Genomic DNA, 23,250 nt, shown 5'->3' with positions numbered 1-23,250 from the left:
TTGTACACTACTTTGTAATGTTTTTCACTGAAAACGTAGCACTGAGGTGTATTTTCCGGAATTTGCCGAGTATTACCGGAATGCCATGCAATAACGTTACGGAAACAGCCGGACAGCAAATCCCATAATGGCGTCGATTTTATTATTATAGTCACGTGATTTTGGATTAAAAAAATGGCTTTTTTTAAAAACGGCAATGCCGTTACGAAAACGTCAGCGAAAATACATTTTAAGTTTCTCCCAAAATTAACTACATATATCATTTGATACGGAAGGTTTCAGACTGTCACTGTGTTCATATTTAAAGAGTTAATACTCAAGACTTTCTTGCAAATTTGATGGTTGAAGTTCACACTTAAAAAAAAAATGTAAATTGTAATACAAAACGGAATGGTAACGGGATTTCCTTTATATGAATGATACCTCCTGATTTTATGAACAGAAAATGCCTATTGATAGAAAAACTCGCCAGGTAAAACGGCATTGTGTCGATTCAACAAGCCCAAAAATTGAACGATCAAAGGGGATTTACTCGATTTAAACCACATGCCAAACATAAACAAAGAAAGGGCGGCGACAGGAAATGACAAGGACATTATTCTTGCCTTAATTTTCGTGATGCGAATCACGACTCTTAACATAAATTTCAAAAGATAACATCATAAATCTTTATAAGAAGTTAAAAGTTCCTAAAGTAACATGGAAATAGCGATAAGTTTAGTTGAGGGCACGTTTGATCTGAACATTGATGATACAGCATACATGATACAGTATGTTTCCGATTGAAACACGTCCAGTAATATCTTTTATTCACAAATAATTTGCCTTCTGTTAAATAATTTATTATGTTTTCCATATTTTTTATAAATTCAGTGGCGGATCAAGAACTTTTCATAAGGGGGTACCCGCTGACTGAACTCAAAAAAAAGTCGTCATGCTGAAGTGATTCGCTATATAATCAACCGATGTTTACCCCCTCCCCTAGATCTGGCTATGCAATTGACAACTCTCATCCAAGACAAGTCTCCCATTTATATGAATGTACAAAGAATAAAATAAAAAAATAATATCATTTATTTTTTTAGAAAAGTGTGTTTTTCTTTAAAAATAATATCTCCAAATCAATTCCTAAAAATACTAAAATAAATTTTATTAATTTCCCTCCTTATATCACCCACCTAAACAAGAACTTGTTTTATCATTTAATAAGTAAAAACTAATAAACCAATAGTATAATGCTATATATTCTTCTCAAATATATCTGGTAGTCAGAAAAAAATTATTCCCTTTCAAATAATTTTGTCTTTGCTTCAATAAATACTTTTGACAAGTTTGAGCATACAATAAATTCTTGTAAATATTCAAAATTATTTACATCTAAATGTGGTCCTTCTGGAATTTCAAAAATAATAACATAACAAATATGTCTTTAATGTTAATTTTTCTAGTAACACATATTTTAAATCACTTATTTCTTGCTTATCTACATTGTACAAGCATTGAACTAGGAAAATTATTCATTCTATATTTGTTTTCCTAAAAATATTACTGCCTACTGCCTATAAGCATGAGGATGAATATTTAGTGGGATTGTGTTGCCAGGCTTGTACAGAAGGTATTTACAAGCCTGGGCAGTTAGACTTTGTGGTTAAGTGAAAATACTGAACAGAAGTGATAGCTTTAATTTGATTTAAACACGTCCACCGGTTTTATTGGTGGATACACTCATGACATTTCTAATGCTAATGTTAAATACAATTCTGGTTTACAGATACTATTCACATCACAATTTTTAAATATTTTTTTAATTTTTATTAGAAAAAGAATTGTGTTGAATTATTTGATTTCTGAGTTATAATTAGATTTTACCATGAAATAAAAATCTTTCTTAACTGTTTTTATAATGTACCTGAAGATCAGAAATGTATTTAATTTGAGCATAATTACAATGTCAAGAGGCCCTCTAGCAATCCAGTGCAAATGACAGAAACACATTTAACTTTAATAAAGATACAATTTTTCAATGATTTTCTTTTGAAAACTTTATATATATATAAGGACACAAAGATGTTTCTATTTTTTTTCTTCAATTTTTTGAATAAAAAATACAAGTGTCCTTTGAACTGAATCATGAGCAGAACTCGTGTTACTGAACCACCAAAAAAACACCTTTTGTTATTAATTCATACATTTTACATTTATTTTTAAATTTAACTGTAGTGCACTAAATGAATTTTGTTCATTAAAATTGAGCTTTGTGTTTGTGTAAAATAATACTTCATTATAAATACATTTCATTTATGTAGATGTAAAAAAAAAATTATATAAAAAATTTATTTCATTTCATATTTCTTTTTTTTTAATGACTTGGATTGTGTTTTAGAAAAAAGCCAAATAATCTTAAAAACTATAAGTACATGCTAATCATATTTTTGTTTGGAAATTGAAAACTTTATATCTTAAATGTTTCCTTTCCAAATTTTTAATTTGTACATTTTAAATAATTTTTTGATGGTAATAATGTAAGACTAGAATAAATTTATAATTTATTGAATAATATGCCAGTTAAAATTAAGCCAGAAACATTTGAAGTAATTTGTTTTCCCAAATTCTTTATTAAACCAATTTAAATCTGAATCAGTATTAATTAAAATGAAACAGAATAGCTGTCTGATAATTTTGATAAACTTAGCTACAGCTATATGACTTATGATTAAACTTTTAAAGTATCAAGCTAATTTAAATAATTTTGCATATTTAAAATTAAAATCCCTTTTCCTGAAACACGATTTAATATTTAAATGGTACACAGAGTTCTACTCCTGGCTTTAACAAATAAAAAATTAACTACCAGCAAAGCCAGAAAGGGGTTATCAAACAAAAAACATAACAAATTAACAAATTAACTACTTATAATACTGACATACTTACACTTTACACTTTTTTTTCTCAAGCCAATTTACTAATAAAACCAGTTAGAAATATTCCAAAGAAATATCTAATTACTGTCATCTTAACAATTTGTACAGAAATAATATGTTAGTGGGCTTTATCAATGAAAGTGGTCTTGCTAATTTCCATAAACCTCAATAATTTGTTGTTTGTTGTGGAATTAAGTTATTTAACATTCAAAACTGCATTGTTCATGGTTCTATGTTGAAAATTGTCTCAACAATTTCTTATTTTAATAAGTAAAGATAGTTATTGTAAAAAAAAAAGTTGGCATGAGATACATTGAAAAATTAAACCAATACCTAATGTTGATATTATATAACACTATAAAGGAGAATCTGAAATAACAAACATAGCATTAGTATCACCTCCACCGACTATCAAATCAATTTAATAACCTTTAAGACATTCAAGAGAGGTAAACTTACTAATATATAGGTTCCCTGCAAACAATCATTAATTATGAATGTTAATGAATATTGATTTTAAATTATTAAAATTGTTTTGGACCCAGATTTTTTTATGCAACAATAGAACAGAAGATAAAATAATATTGCAAACTTAATAGAAAAATAACATAATAAACAAAATAAAACAATTAAACAAAATCAAAAGTAATTAAATTTGTATAAATGCCACCAAGAAAAAGAAATAACCTATTCAGCTTCAATAATCTCGCCCAGGGAACCTGGCATTGGAAATAGTCAAGCCACTTTACCACACATACAAGAAGACACTAAAAATGAAATATTCTATTCCAATGACATGGGAAATGTGGTGAACTATTACAGGCTGTAATATGGTAAAAAGAAATTTTATCAAGCACATATTAATTGGTGAATTTCAACAAGGAGAAGTAAAAAAATATGTATGTTTTTCACTACCACACATTGCCTAGATCGTGAAGGTCTTTATACATGTAGCATCCTTAATTTTTTTTACACATCTTCTGTTCTTAATTGTAAAATGGTAACACATATGTACATCTACACAGTTTATTTTGATTTTAAACACGCTTTTCAAAAAGTATTTATTGTCATGTAATTTAAGATAATTAAAAAGAAAGATATTTTCACATCTGACTTGCATAGACATTTTTTTTTCTCTAGAAATCATGTTCTAAATTCTTAGTTACTATCATCTAATACTTGAGCATAACAGGAAAACCCAAAATAGTTAAAATCATTATAACATGAATTCTGTTTGGTTTTAATGAATGGCTAAAGATTATTTACTACATTTTCAAGGAGTAAAATTCACATAACTGTGGAACAAATATACAATCTTTGATACTGAACAATGCATGTCACAGTCAGTGACTAACATTTTATGCCTGAGTATGTGTGGTAGAACCAAGAACGAGATCAATTGTCGGTGCTATACACAATTTTATACATTGAATAGGTACAATATGTATCACAGTCTTGTAAAGAATTGCTTCTCAAAACAAAACTGTGTCAACATGAATTACATTTGGAACAGCAGTTTATTCATTATTCATAAATATTTAAATGAACATGTCTTTGAAGCAGTTATTGTACAAAAGTCTGGCCAAGAAGTGTTGACTTTAGAAATTAAAAACACCACAGCTGACAAACATTCAAATGTACAACATATCATGATGCCATTGTGGTTTTAACTTATATTAAGTAAACATAAAATTTTGAGAAATCTGTACTAACTCCTTTTGACATCCTAAACGGTAACACGATCAACCCTATGGACAACTAATCATTATGTCATGAAGGACACTTTGAACTGGTGTGAACAATTTTATGGTACTCTAAATAACCCGACTCATGTTCAACTGCATTTCATATCAGACATATCAAAAACACATGGCAACATCTGCTACTTTGTCAAATACATATACATATATAAACATTGGTATCACATTTGTTTTGAAACAAGACTATAGTTAAACTGATCAATAGTTGTTACAATAACCTTGAATGGCAAGTTTGGTCAGGGAGTGGGGATGTATTTCAGTATATTAAGGTATTAAAAGGTAGCTAATATATCTAACAACTAGCTTTGCACCCACATCCAACTTTATGTCAACTAAAAGAACTATGCTTTCTATGTTTGGTAACCTATAATAGTTATATTGACTTAAAGAAATGAGCATATAAATGGTTTAAAATAATGTGAAAACCTGAATTGTTTTTTTTTCTTCTCTAAGAAAACATGGAAGCGTTCAAATAGAGAAAATTTTCTTATAAAAGTGCCTCATATTGTGATGTTTGGTTGATATCTCAATAACATATACCACTTAAATGATTTTAACTTTTATCCTTCATGTCATGCATTGTCATGTTTGAGCCAAATTGAGGTAGATATAATGAATATTGAAACATGGTCTAACTACACCTTTTCAGCAACTGAATTCTACCCTTTTATTGATGTTCATTATGACCAATCTACATTTCTATGTGTGAATTAATTAACAGGATATGTGGGGTAATTAATATTGTCCATGGGTGTAAAAATCATAAATCATTTGTTGCGGCCTTATCTAATACATAAACTAATGTTAAGGGAACTCATCCAGGTTTTTTTTTGTGGGGGGAGAGTTCTAACCTGTTACCATATGTCCCCCCAAAAAGGGGCCGCCAACCATTTTAAGGAAATAGGGGTGGTGGTCCAAACATAATATTTGCCCAAACTCAAAATCTAAGTAGGTGAAATAAGAACAAAAATTTCACTTTATATTTTAGAATTAAATAACTTGCTTTTACTTTATCATTTATATTTCATAAGGCTCTTAAGGGGATTAAAAATAAAATATCTGTTGTTGTCTAATTATATAATGATTGTGTTTTTAAATACAGGAGATTAACAGGAAAATTTAAACTATTCATTCTTTTCTGTTTAAAATGATATTAAAGGACAAATGAATTCCTGGTAACAAGAGGCCAACTTAGACTTGGACTTGTAATGGGGGGTTTCAAAGGAGAAAACAAAATTGATCTCTCATAAGAGTATTTCAATAAAAATATATTTGATATAATAATATTAGGAATTTTACAGTTTGATGGCAATATCAATTTCATTTGGTTTTATTTTATGGTTTAAGTACCAATAATTCTATTTCATCTGAGTTTTACAACGGGGCCCACTTACATATTCAGAAACTGAAATAGAGATTTATTTAAAGGGAATTTGGTCTTAAATTTTTAGGGGCGGATTTGCTGACAAATTGAATTTGGGTGTTGTATTCCCTTTTTTTTGGGGGGGGAGGGGAGGAGAGGGGAATAATTAAGAAATAGTTAATATACTCCTATTTAAGATGAATATAATCTTAGGTATTAGGTTCATAGGAAGACATTTAGAAAATAATCTATTTTCTTTGATTTTATGCATATTATAAGACCAATTATTTCATCTTAACAAGACACTCATTTTCATAATTTATTATTCATAAATCACAATGAAACTTTGAAGAAAAACCGCCTGTCAGATTTTCTTAGGATTTCATAGAATGTTAGACTAATATATCTAGGTGAGTCATCAATCTATCGTTTGTGCATTGGGGTCTATTAAGGGGTATTTTGGGGGACAGAAAGAGGGGAGGGGTTTACTATAGAAACCTATGGGATTTTTTTTTCTAAAATTTTCAAATGAATATAACTTGAAAACTGTTAGTGATAGACACACGCAGTCTGCAGAAATGATTATAGGACAATAAAACACATAACATGAGATAAAGGGTGAGTCCCTGGGGGTCCTTCCAACCCCCTTCAATTTGATAATATGCTATTATCTTGTAAACAGTCCAGATTCACACCCCTAAACCATATATATTCTTGTATGGGACGATATCACAAACCAAATGAAATTAAAGGGAAGTCCCTGGGGGTCGCCCCCACCCCCTTCAATTTTAGAAAGTGCTATTAACTTGTAAACGGTTCAGATCCCCACCCCTAAACTATATATATTCTTGTATGGGACGATATAACAAACCAAATGAAATTAAAGGGAAGTCCCTGAGGGTCCTCCCCACCCCCTTCAATTTGATAATATGCTATTATCTTGTAAACAGTCCAGATCCCCACCCCTAAACCATATATATTCTTGTATGGGACGATATAACAAACCAAATGAAATTAAAGGGAAGTCCCTAGGGGTCCTCCCCACCCCTTTCAATTTGAGAAAGTGCTATTAACTTGTAAACGGTTCAGATCCCCACCCCTAAACCATATATATTCTTGTATGGAACAATAAAACAAATCAAATGAAATTAAAGGGAAGTCCCTGGGGGTCACCCAACCCTGTTCAATTTGAGAAAGTGCTAGTATCTTGTAAACGGTTCAGATCCCCACCCCTAAACCATATATATTCTAGTATGGGACAATAGAACAAATCAAATGAAATTAAAGGGAAGTCCCTGGGAGTATGCAGTTATTTCATGTATATATATGGGATTTTACATTAATCTGTAGGTACTGCAAAAATGTATTTCTCAAAAGTGTCCCAGTAGTTTTTGTAAGCAGTTGATGAATTTCCAGATGTATCTGCTGCAAACTCATTAATATCTGTTTCTGAATCAGATTCATAGGAAATGTCTTCTTCTTGTTCACTGTCTTCTAAATCAGAATCTGGATCATCAACAGCTTGGTTCAGATTTGTTGGCAAGTTAACGCAGTTTACACACTTACCCTGGTGAACAGTACTTGTTTGCAGATTTTTTACAACTACATCTTAATGTTGTACAACCACTTTTACAGGAACATCCCTTGGTATACCACTGTATGGTATCATTTACTGTTTTTAAATTATTTCAGTGTCCCACACAACTGTAATTCCTCCATCTGATATATTCCATCCATAACTATTCAAATCTGGCAGTGACATAAAGTTGGTGTTTCCTTGTTTCCAGTATTGCATTACCCAGCAACATCTTAGCAAATGCATTTTCAACGCCTCTGCATTGGGAATCATTTCGACTTCTAACATTACACGCTCCCACATCCTCTCACGGAAATCTTTAACAAGAGTAACATGCTTATCTAAAGCACTTTCACATATGATTTTGTCATACATTTCCTTTACTGAAATTGCTGGTTGAAATGCTGTCCTGTGCTTTGAGAAATATACACATAGAATAAGGCGGTAAAATCAGAAACATTCCTTCAAGAATTACATTACTTTGAACAGATTCATCAATGACTGGAAGTGACGACAGAAAAGCAGCTTCATAGGTTTATTTGATTACTTTCAACGCATTTGATTTTGTACCTTTTACAGGTTGGCCTGAGGCATCACTTATTGCTCTTGGAAGCGAAATAAACTTATCCAAGTCTGTCACTGGTTTCTGAGTGTGCTTCGAAAATGCAATCTGTTTGCGAAGGCAAGAAATCACTGTTTGGTTGTCTTTGATTTCCTTTTTCTGTTTATGCATACTAATTTTCATTGGCGCAAAGGTTTTTAAATTCATTCGCATTCTTCCATGCATCTGTTTAGCAGATAATTCAGTGGATTTAATAAGAAAGCATGTTATATACTTTTGCATGTCTGTGTTCCCATACTCCCTATAATTTAACATGCTGTTAGACTGATCTGTTGTTGCCACTGTTTTTTGGAAAATGTGTACAAGTGGACACTCTGAATTCTCCTGAAATAATGATGTGGTGTTAAGTTCACTCAAATACTGCCTGATAGTAAGTTCTTCGGTTTCAATGAATGGCTTGTTGGTCTCCCGGTATTGTGAATCACTTTTTTCTATACACAACTGGGTTTTAATATTGTGCAATGTTTCAGCTCTATGTGGCAAGTAATGTGTTAGTGTAGCCAGAGATGGGCTAAATGAATTTATTGCCTGCTTGGTTTTTAGATTAATTTCCATTTCATGAGCCTCATCCAACGCAACACAGTAATATTTTTTTCCAGTGATGGAAACGGAAAAACATCCTGCCTCAAAATGGTCTAGAACGGATTGTGGAAAAGTCTGAAGATCAGCTAAGTGGTAAGGAATCATACGGAGGTAGTTGTGTCTGTCAAATACATAAAATAAGCATGCCAGTTTTTTAAGCGAAACATTCCTTAGATTCCAGTTTCTGCTTCTAATTCCAGTGTATAATCCCAGATAAGCCATAAAATCTGTGTGGACAAATGTGTCCCAGAACTGAAATGTAGCACTGGCTGTACAATTATGGACCCTCCATTGATCAAAATTAGTGCACACACCATCAAGCAAGCTTTCAAGTTTTGATTTCTCTTGTAATAAACTTTTCCAAATCTCACAATCTAACATATCTCCGGCACACTTTTCACTTGTGTCAGGTGTATGATCACAAGACCTCAACACAGTATTCAACACAATGTCTAATTCTTTACGCCAATCCATTACTGTCTCCTGATTTTTGTATGCATCTATTTGGCATCTGAGCATTGCCTCCCATACATGACAAAAGAATCTGTGGGTAACACTAAACTTTGTACACTCTGTAAACACTTTCAGCGTAGCACCATGATGGTAAATTCCTGCTAATTCTTTCAATCCCGCATCATAGAAAAATCTTGATGAATATTGGTAAGATGTTTTTCAAAATATGCCAATCTCCTGGATATGGTAAAACCCAGCCTAAGACACACCCATATTCCGCTTTCAGTTTAATGAGATGATCATATGACTTGCCATCATCAACAACAACTAGGTACTGTATTTATTTCCAATCTGAAACCGATCATGCAAAATATTTAGTGTTTTGACAACTGTCTCCTTGGAATCGGCGGGATCATCAAGTACTGCAATTGAATGAAACGTTGAAGCTTCGGCTGTCTTTTGAGAATATGATAGATATGTTTTTAGACCTGGTATGATAATGTGCTTTTCCTTTACATGATCCTTTACAAAGCCATAGGATATCAACATACTCTGAAATGTATTCCATTGATGTATTTCAACTTCAGATTCATGAAAATCCACCAGTTTTAAAGCTTAGATGGTTCACCAATTAAGTTGTTGGGTTCTTTCAAGGATTTGATTATGTATGATGGTAAGGCTCTATTGCTAGACATTTCAATTCGTTTTCTGTGATCTATTTTTTCAATATGTTCAGGCGATGCAATATCTAGATTTTCGTTCTTTTCACTTTGCTAATTAGGTATCACAGCCTGAATAGTTGTACCATGAAAACCTGACTTGCCTTTTCCAGATCCTACTAATGCATAGCTTTGATTTTTGTCAAGATTATCGAAAGAAGCTAAAGCGAAACTTTCCGAACTGATGGTATTATCTCTATTTAGTTGCATAACTCTGTTTGTAATAATCCTCTTTAATGTGTCCTTTGAAATTCCGGCACCAAGTCTGGAATTTATAGTCAAGAGACCGATGAGGAATTACTGTACTTATCTAATATATCAGATGCTAGTAGATGAAGTGGCTGAACAAAATGTGAGCTGTTGGCATGAAAGATACAACTGGCAATGTAAAGTCTAGGAAAAAGCCTACATTTTTGTTGCATATCCTCTGGCATATAATGCTTATTCCATGAAAAATAACTCTGTCTCCCTCATTTGATGTTAATACATAGATGAAGTTCCATAATGTGGGATTTATTTTCTTGATTTCCTTAAATAAATCAAAGCAGTGAATGTCTGGTAGTTTTGTCTTGATAGCGTCTTGAACATAAAGCTTTACATGAGTTTTCATGAGTCTGGCAGTATTATCCAGGCATTCCATTGTATTTAAGGATTGATGCTATGTTACTGTTTACTTTTTTCTCCAGAGCACTAATCTTATTGTTAAGCTCATCACTCTCTTAATGGTGGTCAGAAATAGTGGAATGTGAACACTGAATCAAGTTAGTTCCAAGCCTATAAATCATTCTTCCTTGTTTTTTGCTTTGTGCAACATGTAAAACAAGAGCTTGTCCCAGCACTATGCTGTACAATTCTAAGGCGGTCATCATTAACAACTAAATTGAAGTCCTTAACTGCTCTGTCCACCTCTGATGCATAAACATTGTATACTTTTGATAATAACAGTGGTTTATATAATACGAAACTGCTGACCACATATTTCAATATATTTAGATAGCAGTATGTATCAATGATGCGTGTATTACACTCCATGATTTCAATACTAGAGAGACAGTCGGTCAAATACATATCTGTTTTGGCTCTAGATTTTTCCTGTTCATCGAACTTTGTGTAATTGTTGAAAGCTTTGTAGCATGAAAGACATACAATAGGTTTTCCATCTTCATCAGGTGTTTCGTGTTGTAACTCCTCTTTCAAATATACCTTAAATAACTGTAGCCGGTCCTCTACATTGACCCTTTTTAATTTTGTTGTGCTTCTTTCACATATACAGCAGTTTGATCTTGCAGCATAATTTTTAAAGTACATATAGTGAATGTGACAAATATCCAGTGTTACTTGCTCATTACCAGGTTGGAGATATTTCTTGTCAAATGTTACATATAAGCAAGTTTCGAATGGTCCAATTTCAACAGAGGTTGTTATAAGTTTTTCATCTGAGTTACACAAGTTGTGTTTTGCAAGATAGCACAATGCCTTCTTCTTACTTGGAGGACATTCATGTGGAAGACACTGTTGTTTTACTGGAGTAGCTTCATCCTAGATATCTTGATTTAGCTTTTGTTGATCATAGCTTCAAATTAATTTCAGTTCACATTTTCTGCAAATGCACCCTTCATCCTCAATAAGGTATATTTGTTTTACAAAAGTGTAAAATTCAAGAGCACTTTCCTTTTTTTGCACCAGATGGATATATCGGTCTGTTCTTTCATGTAACCGACAGTAAACCCATGGTCCTGATTGTCTACCTTCATGTACAATATCACAGTTTTTCTTACGTGGCATATTTTACATTTTAAAACAAGTCACATAAAAATAATTAAAAATTGAAATAATATAAACAGAATCAAACTAGATTATACAATTAAAAATTATATTTTTAAATTATATTTTTAAAACAAAATATGTTATGACTATCAGTAAATTTAATGTATACCAATTCAAGTGGAAATGAAAAAAGGCAGGGAAATCTGGTTACTTATGTTATGGGATGATGTACAGTAAGCAGTAAATTAAAAAAGTTAATGGAAAAGAGGTTCCTAAAATCAGTAAATATTAAAATGCAATGAAATATCTGTGGGCAAGGCCATACCACACCTTCACAAGTTCTGGGAGAGGGACTTTCACATTATGTCCCAGATTTTATCAGTCCTACATTAAATATTATTGGATACTATGTGTAATTGAAGACTAATTTAAGCTGTATATTTGAATATTATTATACCAAGCTGCAGGCACTAAGAAATTTAATGTGTGGGGTAAAGAGAGTCTTAAGAGAAATGTGGGAAGAAAATTCTTTACACAAAAAACAGAAAAAGTACACAAATGTTCTAAAAATATCAATGAACAGTGCCCAATGTATAGCTCTGATATTATATTGCCTTTCCTTATATTAAACAATGAGTTATAAATGCAGTTTTAAGGTGAAAATACCAGACGTGTAAGCAAACTTTGTTTGTAAATAAGTTTTTCAACTGTGACCTCTAATCTGGACTACGTCATTTGGGGCATTTAAAAGGGAAATTAAACACAAATAACTGATTTGGCCGAGTGAAATTTTGAGAAAACTTGAAGATCTTTTCGTTGTTGAATGCTTTGTACAGTTATTACTTTGTTATGATTCCAACTGTTGTCGTATTGCTGAAATTATTAGGAGATTTTTTTGTATGACCTTACAATATTATGGATGTGGGCGGAAAGGCCGATTGCGAATTTGCATCGCCTGGTAACGTCATGTGACCATACTGTAGCTATTCTCCGTGTCTCAATGTACCCAAATAACCCAGTCAAATTGATTTACACTAGGTAAAACGGCAATGTGTCAATTCGTTCTGAGCAGAAAATTGGCCAACGACAGTCGAAGCGGAAAATGGCTGTCCCAAAAACTGAAAAATAATCGCTCGATTTTATTTATCTGGCTAATGTCACCTCAACTTCTTTTTAAATTTATTATGCTTTTATGCCTTTGATTGAAATTTTATCCGACAGGACTATTATTCCGTTTATATTATATTGAAAAATATAATTTTTCAAGGTGTCGTTTTCGGCAACTATTTTTTTTTTCTAGCGCAGCGACATCTATTGACGGCTTTCACAGATATTATCTCCACTTGAATCTCGAATAATAAATCCGGGGTTTTAACTGACAAATCAGGGATTTGCTGTCCGGCTGAAAGGCATGTGATAACAATCAGCATGTGATAAACTTTTCTTATCAGCCCGCTAAGCACCAATTCGAAAAATATGGAGTTTACGTTAATTTAATTTATCATACACTTAGCATTGATATGATAGCTTTTACATATGTGTAATGAGCGGAAGTACACAAGCCATAATTTCCCACCCGGGCCGATATCCCATATCAGGTGCATCTCGTGCACAAAACCCATAATAGTGCCTCTCGTGCAAGTTACTTCCGTTGTTTCCGGTATTGGTTGTTTACTTTCCCATTGTGACGTCAGATATTTTTTATGACGACGTCTAATTTTACGGGAACTTTTGTGGGGATAGTTTAGTACTTGCTAACACATGGCCATTGACAATTATGAATCATTTTATAGTACAACAAACATAGAGTAATAATGATCATAAAAATCTTCCAAATTTTCAATGTTTCAAAATGCCTCTATAGGAAATGTTACCATAAATAATATGGAGGTAGTGGTGCTGTTGTTGGACGATTATAGTATAGTTGATTCATAAGTTAACTTCTTAATAAAGTTTTTGACTGTTTAGTAATTGAATTTGTTTATTTGCCTTACATAAAACTATTTTCGGAAGTATATGATAAAGCGATTAATACATGGCCTTTTCCATATCAGCCTGGGTATCACCCCTCAACCCATATCAGCACCTCGACTCCGTCTTGGGCTGATATGGGGGTCTCGGGATGATACCCAGGCTGATATGAAAAAGGCCATGTATTGATCTCTATGTTGTTATCATACAGTAAAAATCATATGTTATTTAGTCTAAGTATATGATAAGTTACTTTATTCCCTATTGATAGAACTTTTAATTAAGGAATTTTTCTGTATGAATGGTATTTTGATTGAATAAGTATATTCAACGAGCAAAACTTGCAGGCTTCTACGTGTATAAATATGTTAAAATCGTTTGATGTACAATTGGTTTTGGTAAATGATGGACATTACTTACATCTATCCTGGTACTCTCTCGGAATATGGAAGAAAATTAATACTGACTTTAGTGTCGGTTTTGGTAAATATGGGGTTTAATTGACTTTTGTAAAACTGATAATGACTTTGGTTGTTGTCCTCTGTGAATATGAGTTTTTCAGCAAAAAACAGTAATTGTGTAATATTGCCTTTAAATTTCGGTATTTGTGTCTGTAACTCCAAGTAATACATTATGTACTTAAACTAAAACTAATTGGGTTAAAACTCCCTTTTGGCAAAGTTGTCCTTTAGTGTGTGTCTGTTGTTACGGAGTTTTTGATTTCTATGTTCTCGAACGTTTATATTATTGACTTTCCAAGGGTTTGTTTTCATGTGCACCAGATGAAGGTTATTCCAGAAACATGTGTTATAAGCATTAAAATCGGCATCAAACGCTCCCCCTATAAATAAGAAATAAATTTCGTCTGCTATGGCCTATAATTAGTATATTTAACTTGAACCCACCAAGCCAATGTTCACCTTGAAGAGTACCGAACCCCTCTTTATAATCACGCCAACCCCTGTAAAAGTCTTCTTCACCATTTAGTCTACGTTGGAATACCTAAACAATCAGAAAATATACCAAACTGTTTTACTTTATTCTAAGAAGTGGTAATTTGTCTATATCACATCATTACATTAACTGAAAAAATGTTTTACATAAAGGAAATTGATATCATGTAAAAAAACAATATTTCGAAAAATTAAGGTGCACATTACAACTTTCGAATTTATGCAGACACCTTTTATTATTACTAAAAGAACCTTCGTTGATAAAAAAAAAAAAGGTGTCAAATGAACATTAATCATGCACATGATTCCATAAATATGTACTAGTAGTTATAGTTCTGTTGTTAGACATAAGCGAGATGACCAGCTACTTTTGGTTAAAAATGTAACTTCCGCCTAGTATCATATGATAGCTTATTTTTTATTCAATCAAAACCTTATTTTTTGTTTTATTTACCTTTATAATAATTAAAAAATATAGCTACTTCCGGTTAGCAAAATGTCACTTCTGACGTCTAGTTTTCATTACACAGATTCGAAAATTAGCGTCACGTCATCGTTTTGTATGTCGTAAAACGTCGATTTTTAAACGAAATACTGTGGACACAGTTGTATACGTTACTACATACATGTTAAGTTATTTACATTTATAAATTAAAATAAATGGACAAATTTAATACTTAAATTTACAAATTAAGTTGATTCTAAATACTCACTGTCCAACCTCCGTCTACATTTTCCGAATCCATATCACAGTAAACATTAAAGCCACTATGTCCTGGTCCTTCAGGGTATATCTTGTACACACCACTTCCATGTTTGATATCAATGTCACCACAATCTAAAGGGCGATTATCTGAAATATTAAGAATCATCCGTTTTAACAGAGTATACATGGGCGGATACAGGGGAATCGGACCTCTTTTTTGTGGGGAAAAATTTTGTTGATTATATAGGAAATTATAGAAGCATGAAAAGAGCCCCTCCCTCCCTCCTTGAGTGTCAGTCAGTGCCCCCCCCCCCCCCCTGATAATAATGCATGGATCCGCCACTGGTATATACCTTTTATTATTTATTTTCAAATTTTAATTTTTGCACAGATTACTACAGTGCCCTGTTGGCCTCATACATACACAGGTTACTACAGTGCCCTGTTGGCCTCATACATACACAGATTACTACAGTGCCCTGTTGGCCTCATACATACACAGGTTACTACAGTGCCCTGTTGGCCTCATACATACACATATTACTACAGTGCCCTGTTGGCCTCATACATACACAGATTACTACAATGCCCTGTTGGCCTCATACATACACAGATTACTACAATGCCCTGTTGGCCTCATACATACACATATTACTACAGTGCCCTGTTGGCCTCATACAAACACAGATTGTAGTTTTTCAAATTAAGAGCTGTTGAAGCTCTGTTGAATTCGTAAACTCTAGTGCTGTAATGTAAAGTCTAGCGCTGTCGTACGCTTTTAACGTAAAGTCGCGCTGTAGATTTAAAGTCAAGCGCTGTAGACTTTTAAAAAATATCCAGCATTTTACTTTTAAAAAACAACAACTGTTACTCTTTATCTGTATGAAACAACAGGAATCCTTAGATTAAAAGTTAACCCTTCAATTGAAACAAAAGATAAAATATATGGCAATCAAAGATTAAAGTATGAACAGAAAATATTTTAAAACATACCTCAATAAGACATGAAATATAGAAAATACAGATCCATATATATTTCTAAGATTTTTTGCAAATATTTTTTCAATTCGTGAATGAACACACACCCCTCCCCGATTATATACCAACGGCGAGCGATGATTAGAGTAGTGTATATAAACGACTGAGCACTAAGCATATAAATTATGAATACGAAGTGGCCAAAAATTTATCATGCGAACAAACAATGAAGGAATTCTTTCAGCTATACACAAAAATCAGACAGAAAAACGAAAGATATTTTATCATAAATATATCATTCCAGTATATAACAAAGAATCTTATATTGCTCATTCAATCCTTATAAAAACAGAAAAAATAGAACTTGTAGCATTATAATTTTAAAGCTTGTTCTGTGAGGTTTGTTAGTGTGCCGAAACAATAGTAATCATCTGGCCCAGACATTAGACTAAAAGGACTTTCCTAGTCGAACACTAAAGTTAAGACTAAAGAACCTGCATCGTCTTGCTCCTGTAAAATAAAACATAAATTTTACCTCTTTTTTCTCAAGAAGCGCATAATGCTAAGATAACTTGTTTGTTTATAAGTAAGAATTAAAGAATCACATGCCTACATCAAAACAAAATCAAAAGAAACTAAAGAAATCAATAATTAAAAAAAAAACTACCACCCTAAACAACCAACAGAACAACAAAACTGATTAGCAAAACGAGATCTACAAATAGGTCAACAAGACAAAATTGTAAAATTGTTTCCCTACAAGGGTTTCCTTGATGGAGGGTCGCTGCTCACAAGGAGAGTTCCAAATGGTGAAGTTAAAATCATTTCCTCGTAAATTTTATGAACGCCACCACCAGTTGATTGACTGTTATGAAATGTCCGCTTCACAGAGGATAGCGGATATGTTTATATTGTCGCTACTACAATCCCGTCCCCTTTTCACGATTGTAACCTACCAAATTAGACTTATAACTGGGTTTAAACTAACATGAGCAACACGATGGGTGCATAATGGGCAGCAGGATCTGTCTTCCCTTTCGGAGCACCTGAGATCAACCCTGTTTTTGATGGGGTTTAAAGCCTGTAAGTTTTTTCTAGGTTGTTTTTGTGTATTTGCTGTTTGTCTCTTGGTAGTTTTCCTTTTTAGCAATGACGTTGTTAGAATATTTTCGACTTTTTAGTTTGAATGAAATTAAACAAAATAGATGTAATACATTCGGGTAAAAGTGTCCTACATGTTGAAAACAAACTTTAAAATAAACTGTCTGATCGAAATGAATTAAGTAATCGAGAAGAAAAATAGAAACAATACGGCTGGTTAAGAAAAAAAAATACATTAAAGAATGATCATTACAACAATTTAATTCAAATTATTTATGGGTTGTCCAATATAAATTTGAACAAAATTATTAATTCGGGTGTTAAATCATATGATACGCTAACTTCCATGTAAGAATAATGATAAAACATAAGATATTTTTAAAATAATGTTTGTTTCATAGCGGTATTATGACGATTTTAGGGATAATATTCCATTTTGTTTTATAATCTAAATGAATTTACATGTAAATGACGCAAACATTATGGAGTGGTCCTGTTTGAAATATTATTACTGCATGGATTTGGGACAGTGAAATCATAATCGATCAATTGAAACATATATCTTAGTATCTCATATCAAAATGTGTCGGGTGGTGGGTTATGTGTTAATAAAATTGAGAATGGAAATGGGGAATGTGTCAAAGAGACAACAACCCGACCAAATAAAAAACAACAGCAGAAGGTCACCAACAGGTCTTCAATGTAGCGAGAAATTCCCGCACCCGGAGGCGTCCTTCAGCTGGCCCCTAAACAAATATATATACTAGTTCAGTGATAATGAACGCCATACTAATTTCCAAATTGTACACAAGAAACTAAAATTAAAATAATACAAGACTAACAAAGGCCAGAGGCTCCTGACTTGGGACAGGCGCAAAAATGCGGCTGGGTTAAACATGTTTGTGAGATCTCAACCCTCCCCCTATACCACTAACCAATGTAGAAAAGTAAACGCATAACAATACGCACATTAAAATTCAGTTCAAGAGAAGTCCGAGTCTGATGTCAGAAGATGTAACCAAAGAAAATAATACCTTCCTCAGTCGTAGTTTTTTCTGAAGGCGTAATTCCTGAAAATATAAAGAAAAGCGGATTTATAAATCTATTTATTTTGCATTAAACATTTGAACTAGTATATGTATATATTTGTTTAGGGACAAGCTGAAGGACACCTACGGGTGTGGGAATTTCTCGCAGCATTGAAGACATGTTAGTGACCTTCTGCTGTTGTCTGTTCTATGGTCGGGTTGTTGTCTCTTTGACACATTCCCCATTTCCATTCTCAATCTTATTTACTTGTATTGAAATCAATTGACTGTTTACCTCTAACATTAAAAACAGTTTGGTGAGTGTAATATTGGAACATACATATTCTTATTTTGTTTCTCATTTTTGTTACATATACAGGAAACACAACCAGGAATTAACATTATGTTACAGCAGATGAAATTAATAATAATAATGTTTGGAACACCCAAAACTTTCTAATTATGTCCATGTTTATAAAATGGTACGCGTTTCTATGATTGTGAATGTTGTTGTGATTGTATTTTCATATGATGTGCATTTGTCATTATATGATGTCGAAGCGACATTACATGATATTCACCTGTCATTATATGATGTACACCTTTTAAGATAGCGTTAACGTATTTCATGAAAATGTGTTGTTCACTAGCTTTCGTTTCGTTTGAACTTTCAAAAACATGCAATACTGAACTTGAGTTAAGAGAAGCGAGATGCACAGTGAAAGTCAAATCATCGCATTTAACACACTAAATAATTGTAGGACATATTTTCATGAGTTCAAATTTAAACAATGTTTATATTTATTTTTCATCATTTAAATACCTGTTCTATCATGCTTGGCGGAGAGTTCATCCATTCGTCTTTCATTCTGGTATACGTAAACTGCCAATAGTGCTACAACAATAGCATTTATTAATATTAATACGTAGCTGCCGCTCATGTCTTTTAGGTGATTACAAATGTAACTGCTAGTGGAGTTGATCTATAAAATTGACAGTAGTGTGTTATTTGTTGCTAACTTCAGCTATGCAAAACATAAAACAAGGAAGAAATATTCAGCTAGAATCAATAAGCAGTCAGGTATGACGGTGAACCTTCATTCTACATTTAAACCTAGTGTTTTAGATTTTCAACACTACTAGAACACACCCGCGAAATCGCGGGCATATGCAACTTTAAGACTGTTATAGGATGATTTTTTGTAAAAGATATTATGTATGGAGAATTTCATAAAAGGTATCAAAAGCCCTCTCCCTTTTTCCAAAGTCCAATATTTGTTTCCTTTCTGTTAAATTCAATTATTTTCGTGTGTCTGGCCTCAGACCACAATTATTCTTCTCCTTTGCTACAATACTTCTTTTGGTAAAAGTCAAATCAAATTAACAATTTGCACCGTTTCAAACATGAAATAAATGTAACTGCTTATATATAGACCATTATTAGTCTAATAAAATATGCTTCTAGGATAATCCATCAGTGTTTTCTTTTTCTTTTGAGAGCCTTATTAACATGCCAATGGTAGGATATGAATCATGTATAAATGACAAAGGCTAATTTGAGGGGTGGTCGGACGGGTCCTGATCCCGAAATCCCGGGCTTAAAACCATGAAATCCCGAGATGCAGAATTTAATGCCCGCGTCACACTGTCCCGATTTTTATATACGATGGACACCCGAATGCGAAAATTGTAAGTTCGTACGAAGTTGGTCCCGATGTCGTTAAAATACCAAAAAGTGACAGAAGTAAGTACGATGAATAACGAAGTCTATACGATGGTGCCGAAATTATATACGATAGCAAAAGATGGACATACGAAGGTTAACCGAAGAAGGGTATTTAAGCTTCATATCTCAGCCGAAGCCTACATGATGGATCACGAAGGCTACACGATGGATTACGAAGGCTACAAGATGGATTACGATGATGGCGCGATGACCATACGATGTCTAAAAGATACGAACAGAATTTCGACATATATCGTTTCTGTACAAGTCTGCCATGCATGGCGGGAAATCGATCTTTTTGTCTAATTCTTATAAAACTTAGTTTATTATCCCCTCGCCTACTACATGTAATTTGCGTGTAGATAAAATTGTTATTGACACTCTAGAACCAAAATGCTCAAAACTTGGTATGGTGTTACTCGTTAAGAATATCTTAAGCGCTATTGACTTTAAAGTTCAAAGGTCAAGGTCACAGTGGTAGTTGTAATACAAGGCAATATCACCCTTGTGGACACTCTAAAACCAATATGCTTCAAAAGATTTTAACCACATTTGGTATATTGTTCCTCCTTGTAATGATCTGACATTTTTTCAAGGCCAAAGGTCAAGTTCATGCAGATGGACTTGTTTTTTCTCCTTGAAATAGCATAATACACAGCAAATTGGTTTCTCATTTTTTTACCTGCTGGTTCTTAAGACAATAATAAAGGTATTTTCAGTTACTGAATGTTTTGGTTGATTTCTAAAAAAAATAGTTTATGTATCAAATATGCATATTCAATTTACCATTTTTTCATGTGTCATATACAAATATAGTGTCCATATTTGTCCCCAATATGTTACATACGAGGGGATGCCACGCTCGGCATTGTCTTGTTTGATCTGTAAAATGTGTGCACTAGTCTGAATAATCCCCCATAATTATGCCCATGTTTACTGATCTATCTTAAAGGTAAGGTTATGGGTTCGTTGATCCCTTTTATGAAAAAAGAGCTCTTTCCAGGAGAATCATAATAATATAGACAAAAGGAAGGATGTGGGGAAAGCAACAAATGCGGCAAAATATGACATATAGAAAATAAAATGATTATGGAGTAAACATTCGTGTGACAACAACTCAGATGATACATAAAAAATCAGAATAATGAAGAAAAAGTTGGATTCCTTATATACGTGGACCTGCAGTGTTGGTGTTCGAGGCGCGTTTATGATTTTCATTATGTTACTTGATATGAAAAATTGACAAAAAATAATACTTTACTTGTAAAAGTAAATCCTGAGCCTGTAATATCTACTCTTCTTGTTCCATTTGAATTAATAGAAACAACGCTGTCCCCTTTCCTGTTCTCATAGAATCATATGATATGAGCTCCATGTTTTGTGAACGTCTTTCTTAACTGTCGTATTAGACTGACCAGTGCATATCGCGGATGGCACTTTAAATGTATTTTAGCGCGAAAATTAACTTACATTTAGCTGGATTTATTGCCGTCGTAGTTCCATCTTGTCGCCTTCGTACTTTTATTCGATGGCAACACGACGGGACTACGAGGTCTTCACGAAGTCGTGTTGCCATCGTAAGACCTTCGGGTATCTTCGTGATTCATTCGTGTAGACATCGTAATGTCAAAACTGCCCGATGGAAACGATGGAAACACGAATGCAATACGATGTGCAAAGATGCATTCCCGGTGACATTACGATGGTGAGGATGGTGATACGAACTCAATACGAACCCTCAACATCGGACGCACCTTCGGGGATTTTTTAACATGTTAAAACATTTAGAACCCTTCCCGAAGTTGTCCCCGAAGGCTAGAAAAAGTGGCCGATGGTTCTACGATGATTAAAGATGGCACTACGAATAGCCCGATCTGGATAAAATCAGTCCCGATTTTGAAAATTTCCATTATCGTGTTGCCATCGGCGTAAAAATCGGGACAGTGTGAAGCGGGCATAATGCCCGCGTCACACTGTCCCGATTTTTAAATACGATGGACACCCGAATGCGAAAATTGTAAGTTCGTACGAAGTTGGTCCCGATCTCGTTAAAATACCAAAAAGTGACCGAAGCAAGTACGATGAATAACGAAGTCTATACGATGGTGCCGAGATTATATACGATAGCAAAAGTTGGACATACGAAGGTTAACCGAAGACGGGTATTTAAGCTTCGTATCTCAGCCGAAGCCTACACGACATATCACGAAGGCTACTCGATGGATTACGATGATGGCGCGATGGCCATACGATGTCTAAAAGACGTCGTGTACAGCTTACGATGCATTTAAATTATTTGCCGAAGGCATCACGCGTTTTAAATTGTTTGATCAATATTAAATATAACTTTGTTTATTATCCCCTCGCCTACTACATGTAAGTTGCGTGTAGATAAAATTGTTATGGACACTCTAGAACCAAAATGCTCAAAACTTGGTATGGTGGTACTCGTTAAGAATATCTTAAGCGCTATTGACTTTAAAGTTCAAAGGTCAAGGTCACAGTGGCATTTGTAATACAAGGCAATATCAACCTTGTGGACACTCTTAAACCCATATGCTTCCAAAGACTTTAATCACATTTGGTAAATTGTTCCTCCTTGTAATGATCTGGTATTTTTTACGTTCAAGGCCAAAGGTCAAGGTCATGCAGAGGAACTTGTTTTTTTCTCCTTGAAATAGCATAATACACAGCAAATTGGTTGCTCATTTTTTTACCTGCTGGTTCTAAAGACAATATTAAAGGTATTTCAAGTTACTGAATGTTTTGGTTGATTTCTAAAAAAATAGTTTATATATCAAATATGCATATTCAATTTACTATTTTCTGAATGTGTCATATACAAATATAGTGTCCATATTTGTCCCCAATATGTTACATACGAGGGGATGCCACGCTCGGCATTGCCTTGTTTGAACTGTAAAATGTGTGCACTAGTCTGAATAATCACCCATAATTATTCCCATGTTTACTGATATATCTTAAAGGTAAGGTAATGGGTTCGTTGATCCCTTTTATTAAAAA

General features: G+C 33.4%; 1 protein-coding gene across 1 annotated transcript in view; it reads right to left on the bottom strand.

The window, feature by feature from the left end:
- LOC143070978 (uncharacterized) overlaps positions 1-19,451 on the bottom strand; it is a 29,602-nt gene extending 10,151 nt beyond the window's left edge. Inside the window, exons 1-4 of the mRNA XM_076245075.1 lie at positions 19,324-19,451; positions 18,507-18,542; positions 15,401-15,540; positions 14,640-14,736 (exon numbers count right to left, since the gene is read on the bottom strand). Of these exons, the coding sequence (XP_076101190.1) occupies positions 14,640-14,736; positions 15,401-15,540; positions 18,507-18,542; positions 19,324-19,441 (391 nt within the window). The 5' untranslated portion in view covers positions 19,442-19,451. The remainder of the gene's footprint in view (positions 1-14,639; positions 14,737-15,400; positions 15,541-18,506; positions 18,543-19,323) is intronic.
- Between the last annotated feature and the right edge of the window lie 3,799 nt (positions 19,452-23,250).

Source organism: Mytilus galloprovincialis, chromosome 4 (assembly GCF_965363235.1).
Source record: "Mytilus galloprovincialis chromosome 4, xbMytGall1.hap1.1, whole genome shotgun sequence".
NCBI classification, from domain to species: domain Eukaryota; kingdom Metazoa; phylum Mollusca; class Bivalvia; order Mytilida; family Mytilidae; genus Mytilus; species Mytilus galloprovincialis.
Note: the sequence above shows the minus strand (reverse complement) of the source record. Positions and strands in the feature narration are given on the sequence as shown.